The 14,360-nt window shown below is 51.8% G+C and overlaps 1 protein-coding gene across 1 annotated transcript in view; it reads right to left on the bottom strand.

Moving 5' to 3' along the window:
* Positions 1–11,426: 11,426 nt before the first annotated feature.
* Positions 11,427–14,360, bottom strand: part of znf408 (zinc finger protein 408) — a 5,814-nt gene continuing 2,880 nt past the window's right edge. The window contains exon 4 of the mRNA XM_042341553.1: positions 11,427–12,840. Coding sequence (XP_042197487.1) covers positions 11,842–12,840 — 999 coding nt within the window. The 3' untranslated portion in view covers positions 11,427–11,841. The remainder of the gene's footprint in view (positions 12,841–14,360) is intronic.

Raw genomic sequence — 14,360 nt, 5'->3', positions numbered from 1 at the left:
CCCCCCACACAGAGCCCCCCACACACACACACAGAGCCCCCCCCCCCCCCCCCACACACAGAGCCCCCCCCCACACACACACGAGCACAGACCCCCCCACACAGAGCCCCCCCCACACAGACCCACACAGAGCCCCCCCCACACACACACAGAGCTCCCCCCACAGAGCCCCCTTCCCCACACACACACAGAGCCCCCCCACAGAGCCCCACCCCACACAGAGCCCCCCCACACAGAGCCCCCCCACACAGAGCCCCCCCCACCACACAGAGCCCCCCCCACAGAGCCCCCCCACACAGAGCCCCCCCCACACATACAGAGCCCCCCCCACACAGAGCCTCCCCCCACACAGAGCCCCCCCACACACACACACAGAGCTCCCCCGCCCCACACACACAGAGCCCCCCCACACAGAGCCCCCCCACACAGAGCCCCCCCTATACAGAGCTCCCCCCACACAGAGCCCCCCCCACACACACACAGAGCCCCCCCTGCCCCACACAGAGCTCCCCCCAGAGCCCCCCCACACACACACAGAGCCCCCCCACAGAGCCCCCCCACACACACACAGAGCTCCCCCCCACAGAGCCCCCCCACACACACAGAGCCCCCCCACACACAGAGCCCCCCCCCACACACAGAGCACACACAGAGCCCCCCCCCCACACACAGAGCTCCCCCCACACACACAGCTCCCCCACACACACATACAGAGCTGCTCCCCCCACAGAGCCCCCCCCCCCCACACACAGCCCCCCACACACAGAGCTCCCCCCCACACACAGAGCCCCCCCCACACAGAGCTCCCCCAACACAGAGCTCCCCCCACACACACATGGCCCACAGACACACGGACCTCCCTCACACACAAACAGACATCACCCCTCACCCACACACACATGTAATAATCCTTACATTTGACATAGCACATTATTACAACTTTGAGACGTCTCAAAGCGCTTCAGAGAATATGTAGTGTAGTGTAGTAAAGTGTAGTGACTGTGGAGGATGGAGGGCAGGAAGGATAGGAGGATCCCCGGTCGAAGAGGAGAGGGACAGGTCTTGAGGCAAGGGAGGGGACGAGGCGGAGGGGCTGTGGGATGGAGTTCCAGAGAGTGGGGGCAGAGAGGAGGAATGTTGGGCCTGGCGAGGTGAGGGATGTGAACCAGGCTGGAGCCCACTGAGCGGAGGATGGCAGGGGGTTAGGAGGTCACGGAGGTGGGGGGGACCAAGGCCATGGTGGGCTTTGAAAGTGAGAACTAGGATCTTGAACTGTATCCTCTGTGTGATGGGACGCCCTTGGAGCTGGTCGCGCATGGAGGTGTAGATGGGAGAGGTAGGGTTGGAACCAGCCAAGGGGCAGGTTCATGGTGCCCGGTGCAGGACAGGACATGGGCAGAGTTCTGGATGATCTGCAGCCTGTGGAGGGAGGAGTTGGGGAGGCCGACAAGGAAGGAGTTTGCGTAGTCGAGCCTGGATGTTATGAATGCGTGGCTGAGGGTCTCGGCGGCCTGCGGTGAGAGACAGTGGCGGTGGCAGGCAATATTGCGGAGGTGAGGAAAGGCGGAGTGGGTCGTGGTATGGATGTGGGGGATGAAGAACGGTTGATGGTCGAACAGGACCCCAAGATTCCATATTAGCTCCATGAGGTGTAGAGTGCATCCATGAAGGGTGATGCTGTCAGCGCCTGATGGGAGCCAAGCACGAGGTCCTCGGTCTTGATGACATTCAACTGGATGAATTTGCTCTCATTCAGGATTTGATGTTGGCAGGTAGTCTTGTGAGGGCAGCAGTGGTCCTGAGTTAAGGGTGGAGGCGGAGAGGTAGAGTTGAGTGTCATACGCATACATGTGGAAGTTGACCCCTTGTCTACGGATGATGTCACCAAGAGGGAGCATATAGATATTGAAGAGGAGGGGACCCAGGACAGAGCCCTGAGGAACGCTGCATGAGACTGTGCGGGGCTGAAGGAGAAGCCGTTAGTGGAGACAAAATGGAGATGGTGGGAGAGGCAGGATTGGAACCAGGCAAGAGCAGGTCCCTGAAGGTTGAGCTGAGAGGAGATGGCGGTGGAAGAGGATAAAATCGACAGTGTCGAACGCAGCAGAGAGGTCAAGGAGGAGAAGGAGGCAGAGAGAGCCCTAGTCACAGAATGTCATGAGTGACTGATCAGGGCCGAAACCCGGTTGGAACCGTGGAGTGAATGAAAAATGTTATCTGGGGGATTGTCGTCCAGGACGGAACAGGCCTAACACGTGCAATCACTCACTGACAAACCAGCGACACTGAGTCAGTGTGAGTGATTGGGTGAGTGTGGCCCGTGGGGCGCGTGAGTGATGGCACGTGATGCCGATATAAACAATAACAAATTACGTTTGTATGGCGCCCTCCACTTCAGGAGGCTCTGGGTTGGGTTTAAGATAAGTGGGTAGGACAAGGACTGTAATCTATCGATGTCGTCATTCCCCCCCTCCCCGCCCACCCCCCTCCCGGCCCCCCGCCCCCCGCCCCCGCCACAATAAAGGCTAAATATGCTCATCCCACCAAGAGGAAAGCAGTGATTGTTGGTGCGACCGGATGGATCTCGGTGTGAACATGTGGTAACCGCATGGTGTCTCACTGTATATTTGTCCTGGGGGTTGCTAAGAATTTGCCCTCTTTGATCTGAGAGCCATAGCTGCTGAGTCAACTTCGAGCTGCCCCCACTGCACCACTGACCAGTGTGTCATTCGCTGTTTGTTCGGGCTGCAAATATTTAAACAACTGGAGTAAACACCTGTGTTTTTGAGCCTTCTCTGCTTCCTGGCCTTAGTGCAGAGAGAGAGAGAGAGATAAAAGAGAGAAGCAGAGAGAGAGAGAGAGAGAGAGAGACAGCTGTCAGCTACAACACGAGTTAGAAGACGGAATGACTTTCCTACATTGTGCCATCAACATGAAAGATTTCGGCCTGACATTGCCTGTCTACATGACCCAAGTTTAATTGTACATTGATGGTATTTAGACTGAGAATCGAATGAAAATTAAAATGTGTAATAATAATATTAATCATTGTTACATATGATATAGCGCCTTATTAAGTCCCGGCTGACTTACGGTTACCTTCCCCCACCACACACCCCACCCCCCCCCCCTGGCTCGGTGTCAGTGTTAAGCGCTCTGAGATTTTACCCTGCAAGTTGTTGTTGTTATCACGTCAATGAAACATCTCAAAGCTCTTCACAGAATATACAACAACAACTTGCATTTATACAGCACCCTTGACGTGGGGTAGTGTCCCGAAGCACTTGACAGTGGTGGAGTCTGACAACAAGCCAGAGGGAGAGAGGGTAGAGGGGGGGGAGGTGACCGTAAACACCATCAAAAAGGAAGGTTTTTAGGCGGGATTTGAAAGTGGTGAGGGAGCAGGCAAGGCAGAGAGGTTGAGGGAGAGAATTCCAGAGTTTCGGGGGGTAGAGGCTGAAGGCACGGCCACCGATGGTGGAGCAGAGGGGGCGAGGGACAAACAGTAAGCTGGAGCCGGCCGAGCAGAGGAAGCGGGTGGTGGAGTGGTGGGTAGGCAGATCGGAGAGGTAGGGAGGTGCGAGGGCACGAAGGGGTTTGAGAACAAGTGAGAGGATCTTGAAATTGATCCGTTTGGTGATTGGGAGCCCAGTGGAGCCTGGCATGGGCTGGTGTGATGGGGGGACGGAGTTTCGTGTGGGTGAATATCCGGGCGGCGTAGTTTTGAATTAATTGTAGTTTGTGTCTGGTGGAGCTGGAGAGACCAGCGAGGAGGGCATTGGAACAGTCCAGCCGGGAAGTGACGAAGGTCTGGACGAGGGTTTCAGCTGCGTCGATTGTGAGGTACAGCCGGAGGCGGACAATGTGACGGAGGTGGAAAAAAGGGTTCCTTGCTCAGGAAATGGATGTGGGGGAGAAAGGAAAGCGAGGGATCGAACCTGCTGCCTAAATTACGCACGGGTTTGGAGAGTCTGAGGGAGAGTCCGGGGAGGTTATAAATAAAAATAATAATAATCCTTGCATTTGATATAGCATCTTATCATGTCCTCGAGACGCTTCGAGACATCTTAAAGAGACGTCGTAAAGTGAATTGACTGAAAATTTTACGGGCAAAACGCGGCCTCCAATTACACACAGCAGAGTCCCACAAACAGTCGTGGATTGAGTGACTACATTGTTTTTTTGAAGCGATCCGCCGATCGATTAACAACTGGGTTCCTACTTCACTGCTCGGTAAACAGAGGCGCGTGGAGTGAGGAAACTTGCCTAAAGTTTTGCTCATCCGGGAATCAAACCCAGGTCCTCTCGCTTGCGAGGCGAGTGCCCTAACCAATGTCCTGTAGAAATCCGAGTAATGGGAGTGTAACCCACACTTAGTACCCCAATCTCAGGGCCCTCTGCGTATGAGGTACAAGGGCTCGGAACCGGAACCTGATAGTTTTCTAGTCTTTTATTCTTTGATGATCTTGTGACTCAGTTGTTGTTGTTGTTATTGTTGTTGACTCACTCTCGCACTGCTCTGTTGATGGTAGAGATCCAAGACAATATTTTAAAAAAAGAGTTTCTCCTGGCCAAGAATCCAACACATAACTTGCCCATTTACTTCAGGGCGAGTTGGCTGTCGCTATTTATCTACAAATACACAGTCACTACACTTGACCACAGTTACCTGCAACAGGAGAAGGCCATTCTTTCAGCCCGAGCCGCCATTCTACAAGATCATGGCTGATCTGTACCTCTACTTCAATCTTCCTCTCTTTATTTCATTAAAAATTGTTTTAATAATTGCTTTTTTTCCAAACCTCCCTGAAACTACCTCTCTTTATCCCCATCCACCACCCCCCTCTTCCCCTCCCCCCGCCGCCCCCACTGACGTCAGAGATTTGCTGCGTGCTTTTTTTTTGAGAGCGAGATCCTTGGTTTGCGCAATCTGAGCTGTCTGTGTTGCAAGCTGCTCTCTGGAGTTCTCAGTATAACATTAACTGGAGAGGTTGAGTCCTGCTCCTGTCTGCTTTTTCTGTCTGAGAGAAGTAGACATGCTTCTTCAATTGAAAAAATTGTAGGATTGTCACCTGATTGTTTTTTTACGACCTTGCAGGTAACAAAATGTAATAATAATAATAATAATAATCCTCGCATTCGATATAGCGCCTTTCACGTCGGGAGGACGTCCCAAAGCGCTTCACAGAACACACTGTAATGTCTTTTTTGAGCAAATACAACAACTTGAAGTAAACCGTGAGGAGGATAGTAGCGACTGCAAATGGACATCGACAGACTGGTAACACGGGCAGACACGGGGCAGATAATGTTTAATGTGGAGAAATGCAAAGTAATGCATTTTGGGAGGAAGAATGAGGAGAGGCGATATAAGCTGATGGTACAGTCTTACACAGAGACCTGGGGGTTCATATCGTAAATCTTTGAAGGTGGCCGGACAGGTAGATAAATATCTTTAAAAAGCTTATGGGATACTGGGCTTTATAAATAGGGCATAGACTACAAAAGTCAGGAAGTTATGATGGACCTTTATAAAACACTGGTGAGGCCTCAGCGAGAGACTGTGTCCAGTTCTGGGCCCCACACTTTAGGAAGGATGTCAAGGCATTGGAGAGGGTGCAAAGGAGATTTATCAGCTTGGTCCAGGAATGAGGGACTTCAGTTATCAGGAGAGGTAGAGAAGCGATGATTATTCTCCTTGGAGCAGAGAAGGTTAAGAGGAGACTTAATAGAAGTTTTCAAAATGGTGAGGGGACTCGATAGGGTGAACAAGGAGAAATTATTTCCACTGGCGGGTGGGTCGGTAACTCGAGGAACAGAGGGTAGGTGAGGAGAAATGTTGTTCGGATCTGGAATACATTGCCTGAAAGGGTGGTGGAAGCCGACTCGATGACAACTTTTAAGAGAGAAGTAGATAGTTATTTGGGGAGGACAAGTTTGCAGGGCTATGGGGTGAGAGCGGGGGAGTGGGGTTGAGTGGGAGCCTGGCTCAGCGAATCGGACTACCGAGACCTCCACAGAGGTGCTGGCTGGATTCCGACAATTTCCGTTGCCAAGCGTGTCACTTTGGGGTCTGTTCAGCCCCCTGCTTACCCCCCTCCCCACACCCCCCCCACACAAGGAGGATAGTCAAGCTGCGCATTAAAGGTACCTTGGTTTAACGCAGCTTTAGTGCTCAGGGAAATAAGTTTGATGGTCTCGAGAGGAGAGGGTGCTATGATACGTACTGTCCTAAGGCCACTTTTGGCACTCCCCTGCACCCCCCCCCCCACCCTGCCCGCCCCCCGGATGCATATTTTTCGTCCGCTCCATTTCCATGGCTGTTTGCGCAACGTGCGAATCGCTTGCTGCTTGGCCCATAAAATACAGTCACTACACTGGGCAGCGATTATTTTCTCTAGGAACTGCTTTGAACCCAATGTGGCTACGTTGAGGGTTGTGACTCTGTGTGTGTTTGTAGGGGGGGTGGTGAGCGCTGTGTATGTGTGGGAGAGCTTCTGTATGTGTGTGGGGTGGGGGACATTTTATGTGTGTGGAGACATTTTATGCGTGTGGGGAGGGGCGCTAGGTGTGTGTGGAGCGCTGTGTGTGTAGGGAGCTGTGTGTGTGTGGGGGGGGGATGCTGTGTGTGAGTATGGCGCTATGTGTGGGGCGCTGTATGTGTGTGTGGAGCGCTGTGTGTGTAGGGTGCTGTGTGTGTGTGGGGGGGGATGCTGTGTGTGAGTATGGCACTATGTGTGGGGCGCTGTATGTGTGTGTGGGTGCTGTGTGTGTGGGGGGCGGCATTGTGTGTGGGGGGGGGATGCTGTGTGTGAGTATGGCGCTATGTGTGGGGCGCTGTATGTGTGTGTGGGGTGCTGTGTGTGTAGGGTGCTGTGTGTGTGGGGGGGGGATGCTGTGTGTGAGTATGGCACTATGTATGGGGCGCTGTATGTGTGTGGGGGTGCTGTGTGTGTGGGGGGCGGCATTGTGTGTGTGTGGGGTGGGCTTTGTGTGTGGGGGGGTGCTGAGTGTGGTTGGCGGTGGGGTGCTGAGTGTGGTCGGGGGGGGAGGGGGCTGAGTGGGTGGTGGGGACTGTTTGTTGTGTACGTGGTTGTGTAATAAACATTAATAGTCTGACCTGCAGCTGGAGTTGCTTGTGGAGGGTGTGATGGGTTAATTCATCAAGAAAAGGAGGTTTATGGAGCTTAGGTGAGACGCTCCTGTCGTTACTGATGGTAATCAATAGAACTTATCGGAGCCTGACCTGAATAATAGTCCGTTCACTTTACAGTAGATTCTGTGAAGCGCTTTGAGACGTCTCAAAAACATAACAAGCTGCTTCGGTGGGAGATCGGGTTTGTTCTTCCTGACGGTAATTAATGCACCTCTTCATTACAGGAGTCTGACCTTGAAACATAAGGGCTGTAAATGAAGAAAAGATGGAGCTGAGGTTAACAGAAGAGGACTTTGCCTTCGCCTTACCAGTTTATAAACATCAGCTGTGTACGTCTGGGAGGTGGAATCAGTGATGAATGGGCTGTGCAGAGACTCTGTATCTGGACACGTGCGTGTTTGCTAAAATTACTGATTGACTGTCTCTGTTGCTCCAGTTCAGAGAGAATGGGGCCAGAGACACATCACCAGAGTCGGGCATCGTCAGCGAGTCGCTGTCAAACTGGATGAGGTAATTCAGCTTTTTATACTTTTTAAATTGCAAAATGGTTTAAAGAAAATGTTTTGTTTTAATTGCACTCAACAAAACCAGCTTCACTGAGGATAATAATATCTATTCCTTGCATTACATTGCGTTCAGACGTCTCAAAGTGTTTGATGTGGCTGTCAAATTACAGACATTACAAATTACAGACAACGAGTGCTTGTTGTAATCTCATGATTTTTGAGATATTTTATGGCGATTTCAGGCTCTCCCCCCCCCACCCAAAAAAAAAGACACCTTATTCAGGTCTGAAACTGAGAGACTCAACAAGAAGTTATATTTTCACAGGGCCTTTCATGTTGGGAGGACGTCCCAAGTGCTGGGCAGTCAGGGCTGGCGGGGGTCACTCAGGCTCTGGCAAGGAGCCGGCAGCACTTGAGTGAATATATTACAGGGATCATCATTCCCAAGCGGGAGGATTACACTGATAATAATAATCCTGGCATTTGATACACCGCCTTATCATGTCTTCAAGGCGTCTCAAAGCACTTCACAGGATATACTGAATTGATTGTATATTTTGTGGGCCAAACGCAGCAGCCAATTGCACACAGCAGTGACCCACAAACAGTCTTGGATTGAAGTGACCGGTTTATTACTGTTTTTGAAGGAATTAATAGCTTACGGCTCAGGTAAACAGAATGTAGAGTAGGGAAAGTTTCCCATCATTTCACCCTGCCAGGAATCGAACCCAGGTCTCCCCGTTTGCGAGGCGAGTGTGACCGCCACGAACTGTGTGGTTGTTCAGCAGGAGAAACTGACCGCCAGCGCTGTGGTGATCGAGGAGGACATTGGCTTTAACACTGTGGCTGAGGTGGTGGATGTAATGACTGGTGTGTTTGATAGGCTGTTATGAATATAAGCTCTGTGCACTTCTGGTAATCCTGTTTTGCACTTTCCTTGTTCAGTTTTACACTTTCTTCTGGACATTTCCTTTATACTTCCTCCAGATGTTAGTTTTCTCTTGTTCTTCCACATATTAGAACAACAGATTACATCTGTATAGCCCATTCACGTCGGGAGGATATCCCAAGGCACTGAAAATGTCACTCAATGTGTCTCAATTTCCCCTTATATGCCATTAATTTAGCTTTACGTTTTTTCCATTTTATCTAGATTATCATCAGTGTAGTTTGACACCTGGTTTTGATACAGAATGGCATTCTCTGGAAGCAGTACCTTCCAATAAGGCATTAAAAATGTCACATCCGCACTATTCATCACCTCCATGATGAGCAATCTAGCACGGAAAAGAATTTAGCTCCTCATAATGACACATATATCTTCCCGAGTAGATATTTATTGCAGTGTTCTCTCTTTATGTCCCTATTTAGCTGTGGTCCTAAACATATTCTCACAATTTATCTGTTTTTTCTGGTGTTGAGGCACTCATCCAATCAGTGGGTTTTTCTACTTTCTTTCTGATCTGCCATTTCCGTTCATTTCAAATTCATTCTTTTCCCAAAAATCTCTATGTATTTTTACATTTCTTCAGTCTCCAATCTTTTGTTTTCTTCTTTCTTCACAGTTCTAAACCTGTTCATCAGTCTCATTTTAGTTCTGTCTTGAAGTCCGAACAGAGTATTGGCCTTAATTTTCACTGCGTAAAATGTTATAATCATTATAAACCTTGCATTTGATATAGCACCTTATCCCTTGAGACCTTTCAAAGCGCTTCACAGAATATACTGTAAAGTGGATTGACTGTATCTTGTGGGCAAAACGCAGCAGCCAATTGCGCACAGCAGTGTCCAAAGTCATAATGTATAACTTGCTTTTGTACTTCGTTTCTGCATCCACTCTGCCCAATGTCTCAATATCCCCCTTGTTATAAGCCATCAATTTACCTCTGCCTTTCTAACAACTTACCTTCACCAAGTTCTCCCAACTTTACATATTCTTCCAGTATTTCTTCTTACCAAAACTGGTAAACTTGCTTCTTTATGTAATTTGAACCACTGGTATTTTCATTCTTTTGTGGACCCTAAAGATACCATCAGTTCATTGTCATCCTTTACTTTTATATTCACTCCCTTTAGGATTTCCCCCGCATCAATAGTGTAACTTGTCTTCTTTTCACTGACTCTGGATTCCGTACTATAGGAAGAAAAATCACTGGAGCCATTTTACACAATGTGAAGTGTAAGCACTTAAACACTTCTTTTAATGCCAAAACATTTGCACGTCTCACGCCAAATCCTTCACTTGTTAAAAATAAAGAAATCATTCCTTGCCTTTGTTACAGCACCTTCATGTTGGGAGGACCTCTCAAAACGCTTCACAGGATTCACTGTGATGTGACAAAGGTGTTTTTTGTAGGAGAATGTGGCAGCCAGTTTGTACAAGGCAACAAACAGCCATGAAGTGAATGAACAATTCTGATGCTCGAATGTTTCCAGGGGTCTGGGCGACCCCTTGGTTTAGATGTCATCTGTCGCTGGGAGATCTTCAACCATTGCTGCAACAACAGGCACCCATCAACTGTGGATCACTGAGCAAAATGGGAACAAGACTTGACCAAGGGCACAGTTGTAGAGATTGTGTTTTATAGCAGGGTTTCAATGGGGAGTGTGTCATGTGGAGGGAGTTCCAGAGAGCAGAGGACACAGTGGCTGAAGTTGAGTCCATTATCAGAGGGTAATGTTCAATGTGCTGGTGCGAATGCGTTTTACATGTAAATAAATGCTTTTAATTACAGCAATGTAAATGAAATGCATGTAAATAAATGCTTCAGCAACTTGTAACCAGAATGCCTGTGTGCGCGCTGTTTGTCTGCTTAAGTCGATATAATAGACACACATAGAATTATATTAGTCCCTGAAAATCAGAGCAATAACCCGAATTTTATTACAACTAACAGTCATTGTTTTTTTACACGTCAAAATTCTCAAAGCTCTCGCTGACAGACGCACAGAATTAAGACCTACGCGATGTTGACGAGAGTCGGCTGCTCTCGTTACTCCTTCCCTTTGAGCCGCAACACTGAGGATTTGCTAAACACTGAACACATGGGACAGTCCTGCCAACAGTGCAGTGAGTTGGTGACTCATGCTGGGAACAGTCAATCCTATGTACTTACAGGGTGCAACTCCGGTCAGGGCTGTGCAATCTGGACAAGGTACAGGAGGTGAGTGAAGTTCTGGCCCTGTCATATCACCGATGACTTGTGCTCACGTAGCGCCTTTCCTGCAGGAAACCGACTGGGCATCCAGGCCTGGGCACAGGCGGTAGCTCTGCTGTTGTCAAGCAAGGCCTCACAACCTTAGCTCAAGGCTCCCAAAAGCGAGAAAGATTTCAATATGATGTGAAACTCGCCTGTAGCCGGATTTTGTTAAACCCTGCCCCACCACCATGGCGTGTTCGTACAGTTCCAAGGACGTTGACAGTCTCATCGGCATCTCGTCCTGGAGGGTGGGCCGGGGCGGTTCGATGCCCATGTGCGCTCTCTCCAGAGAGCACACGTGGAGGCCCGAAATTCCGCCCAGTCTTAGCCTGTAGGGCCATTCCAACTTCAAATCTAACAATTAAAATGAACGCTATCAATGGCAAGCTATGTGGTTTTAGCTGGTTAGACTCCAGCAGTTACCCCATTGCAGACTCTGGGGTCCCTGAGCCTTGGCTCTTGCCAACTTGCGCCTAATACTTTTCGGAATTAGGTAAACAGGATGCGGTAAACAGGTAGAGATTTCATTCCAACAATCTATCTAGAATTTCTACGTGTTGGTGGGATGTATGGAATTCTCAGCTTGGACACTTAAACATTGTGATGGGTTTCAAGGCATGTCAGGATATCTCTGAGCACACGGAAACATCCAGGAATTGTTGGAAAACTCGGCCTTGATGTGGAAGCCAGCTATTTCCATTAATTGGGGAAAACGAGTTTCCAAATCCAAACTGAAATGAAGAATTGTCTCCAGGATTCTGTGCAATCTCACATTTTTTTAAGACAGAACGGTGTTGCAGGCTATGGCTAGGTGGAACTTGGGGCCGCGGCGAGTGGGAGCCGGGCGACATTGAAGCCAATTAAGCCCCAAGTGTTGCCGTCAGTTAACTCAGCTGCAATCAAACTATGTGGCTCTGCTCCATGTCAGACCGACCCCACCGGCCCACGAGAGGAAACACCAAGTAAGAATTGCACAGTTTCAGCTGCCGGTGGATATCTCCACTACCTCAGCCACAGTGTTAAACCCAATGTCCTCTTCGATCACCACATCGCTCCCCGTCAGTTTCTCCTGAACAACCACACAGTTCGTGGTGGTCACCCTTTCAGTGTAATCCTCCCGCTCGGGAATGATGATCTCTATAAGGTCCTCACTCAAGTGCTGCCGACTCCCCGCCAGGACCTGAGTGACCCCCGCCAGCCCGTCCCCCACACTCCGGGGGGCCAGGCTCAGAGTCTGCTCGGCCGTGCCCAGCCCCGGCTCACCAGGCGGGATCTCCACCATCTCAATAGTCTGCACGTAGAGGTTCAGAACTGTGTGGGTATCGGCAGAGCCGGGGGGCTGCGTCTCCGCGCTGTTGGTGCTGCTTTGGCCGGATTCCTTCTCCAAGGAGGCCACGGCCCGGGCAACCTCGCCCGCGGTCCGCGCCTCGCTCCGCTTGTGCGCCATCCTGTGCCGCTTGAGGGTCTGGGTCATGGCGTAGCCTTTGCCACACACCTCGCACCGGAAGGGCTTCTCGGTCAGGTGGACCTTCTGGTGGCGGCGTAGCTTGGTGGCCAGCGTGTAGGCCTTGCCGCACTGCTCACACTTGAAGGGCCGGTAGCCGGTGTGCAGCCGCTCGTGGGCCCGGAAGGTGTGGGGGTCCCGCAGGGCTTTGCCGCAGATGGTACACAGGTACACCTCACCCGTGTGCGAGATGCGGTGCCGACGCAGCTCCGGCAGCTGCGAGAAGAACTGCCCGCAGTCGTCGCATTTGTAGGGCTTCTCGCCGGTGTGCAGGCGCTGGTGGCCACGCAGGTTGCCGACCTGCCGGAAGGCTTTGCCGCAGTAATTGCACACGAACGGCTTCTCGCCCGTGTGCAGCCGCATGTGGTTCTTGAGCGAGCCGGGGTTGGACAGCTCCTTGTCACACACGCTGCAGCGACAGGCCCGCGGGTTGCCCAAGTTCAGGTGTACTGTATATGTATGTGTGCACATGCACTTTACATGTGCGTGTGTACGTGTATTGTACATGTGCGTGATTGTACACGTACTGTACGTGTGCATGTACATGTACTGTATATGTGCATGTGTACTGTATATGTATGTGTGTACACGCACTGTACATGTACGTGTGTACGTGTACTGTACATGTGCGTGTGTGCACCTGTACTGTATATGTGTGTGTTTGTACACGTACTGTATGTGTGCGTGTGTACATGTACTGTACATGTGCGTGTGTGTACGTGTGCTGTATATGTATGTGTGTACATGCACTGTATGTGTGCGTGTGTACATGTACTGTACACGTGTGTGTGTACATGCACTGTACATTGTGTGTACATGTACTGGAATGTGGGTATGTGTACACGTTACTATGTGTGCGCGTGTTTACATGTACTGTGTGTGTATATGGGTGTGTGTACACATATGTGTATATGGGGAAACCCCGGATGATGGCACTGTGGTGGGTCCGGGTGCGGGTTGGCTGGTGCGGGGGAGGATGGTTTGCGGGGTATCTGCGAGGCTGTGACTGCGGATCGGCCGCTGCGGCTTTGCGGAGGGGAGAGAACAGCTGATGGGGGCGGGGGTGGGCGGGGCGGCCGTGATTGACAGCCGAGACGGCCAATCAGAGCCAAGAATGTATCCGCCCGCCGTGCTGCTCAGCCAATAGGAGCCGGAGGTTGTGTGTGGGGGCGGGGGGAGTGGGGAGTGTGTGGGGGAGTGGGGAGTGTGTGGGGGAGTGGGGAGTGTGTGGGGGAGTGGGGAGTGTGTGGGGGAGGGGGGAGCGTGTGGGGGGAGGGGCAGCGTGTGGGGGGAGGGGGCAGCGTGTGGGGGGAGGGGGCAGCGTGTGGGGGGAGGGGGGAGCGTGATGGGAGGGGGAGGAGGAGTGTGATGGGAGGGGGAGTGGGGAGTGTGTGGTGGGGGGGAGTGTGTGGGGGGGGGGGAGTGGGGAGTGTGTGGGGGGGGAGTGGGGAGTGGGAGGGGGAGTGGGAGGGGGGAGTGGGGAGTGTGGGGGGAGTGGGGAGTGTGTGGGGGGAGGGGGAGTGTGTGGTGGGAGGGGGAGTGGGGAGTGTGTGGTGGGGGGGGAGTTTGTGGGGAGGGGGGAGTGTGTAGGGGGAGTGTGGGGGAGGGGGGAGTGTGTGGTGGGAGGGGGGAGTGGGGAGTGTGTGGGGGAGGGGGGAGTGTGTGGGGCGGGGGGAGTGGGGAGTGTGTGGTGGGAGGGGGAGTGGGGAGTGTGTGGTGGGGGGAGTGTGTGGTGGGGGGGTAGTGGGGAGTGTGTGGTGGGGGGAGTGGGGAGTGTGTGGTGGGGGGGGAGTGGGGAGTGTGTGGTGGGGGGTAGTGGGGAGTGTGTGGGGGGTAGTGGGGAGTGTGTGGTGGGGGGGAGTGGAGAGTGTGTGGTGGGGGTAGTGGGGAGTGTGTGGTGGGGGGTAGTGGGGAGTGTGTGGTGGGGGGTAGTGGGGAGTGTGTGGTGGGGGGTAGTGGGGAGTGTGTGGTGGGGGGTAGTGGGAGTGTGTGGT

The sequence above is a fragment of the Callorhinchus milii genome, unplaced genomic scaffold (genome assembly GCF_018977255.1).
Source record: "Callorhinchus milii isolate IMCB2004 unplaced genomic scaffold, IMCB_Cmil_1.0 Scaffold17, whole genome shotgun sequence".
Classification (NCBI taxonomy): Eukaryota; Metazoa; Chordata; class Chondrichthyes; order Chimaeriformes; family Callorhinchidae; genus Callorhinchus; species Callorhinchus milii.
Note: the sequence above shows the minus strand (reverse complement) of the source record. Positions and strands in the feature narration are given on the sequence as shown.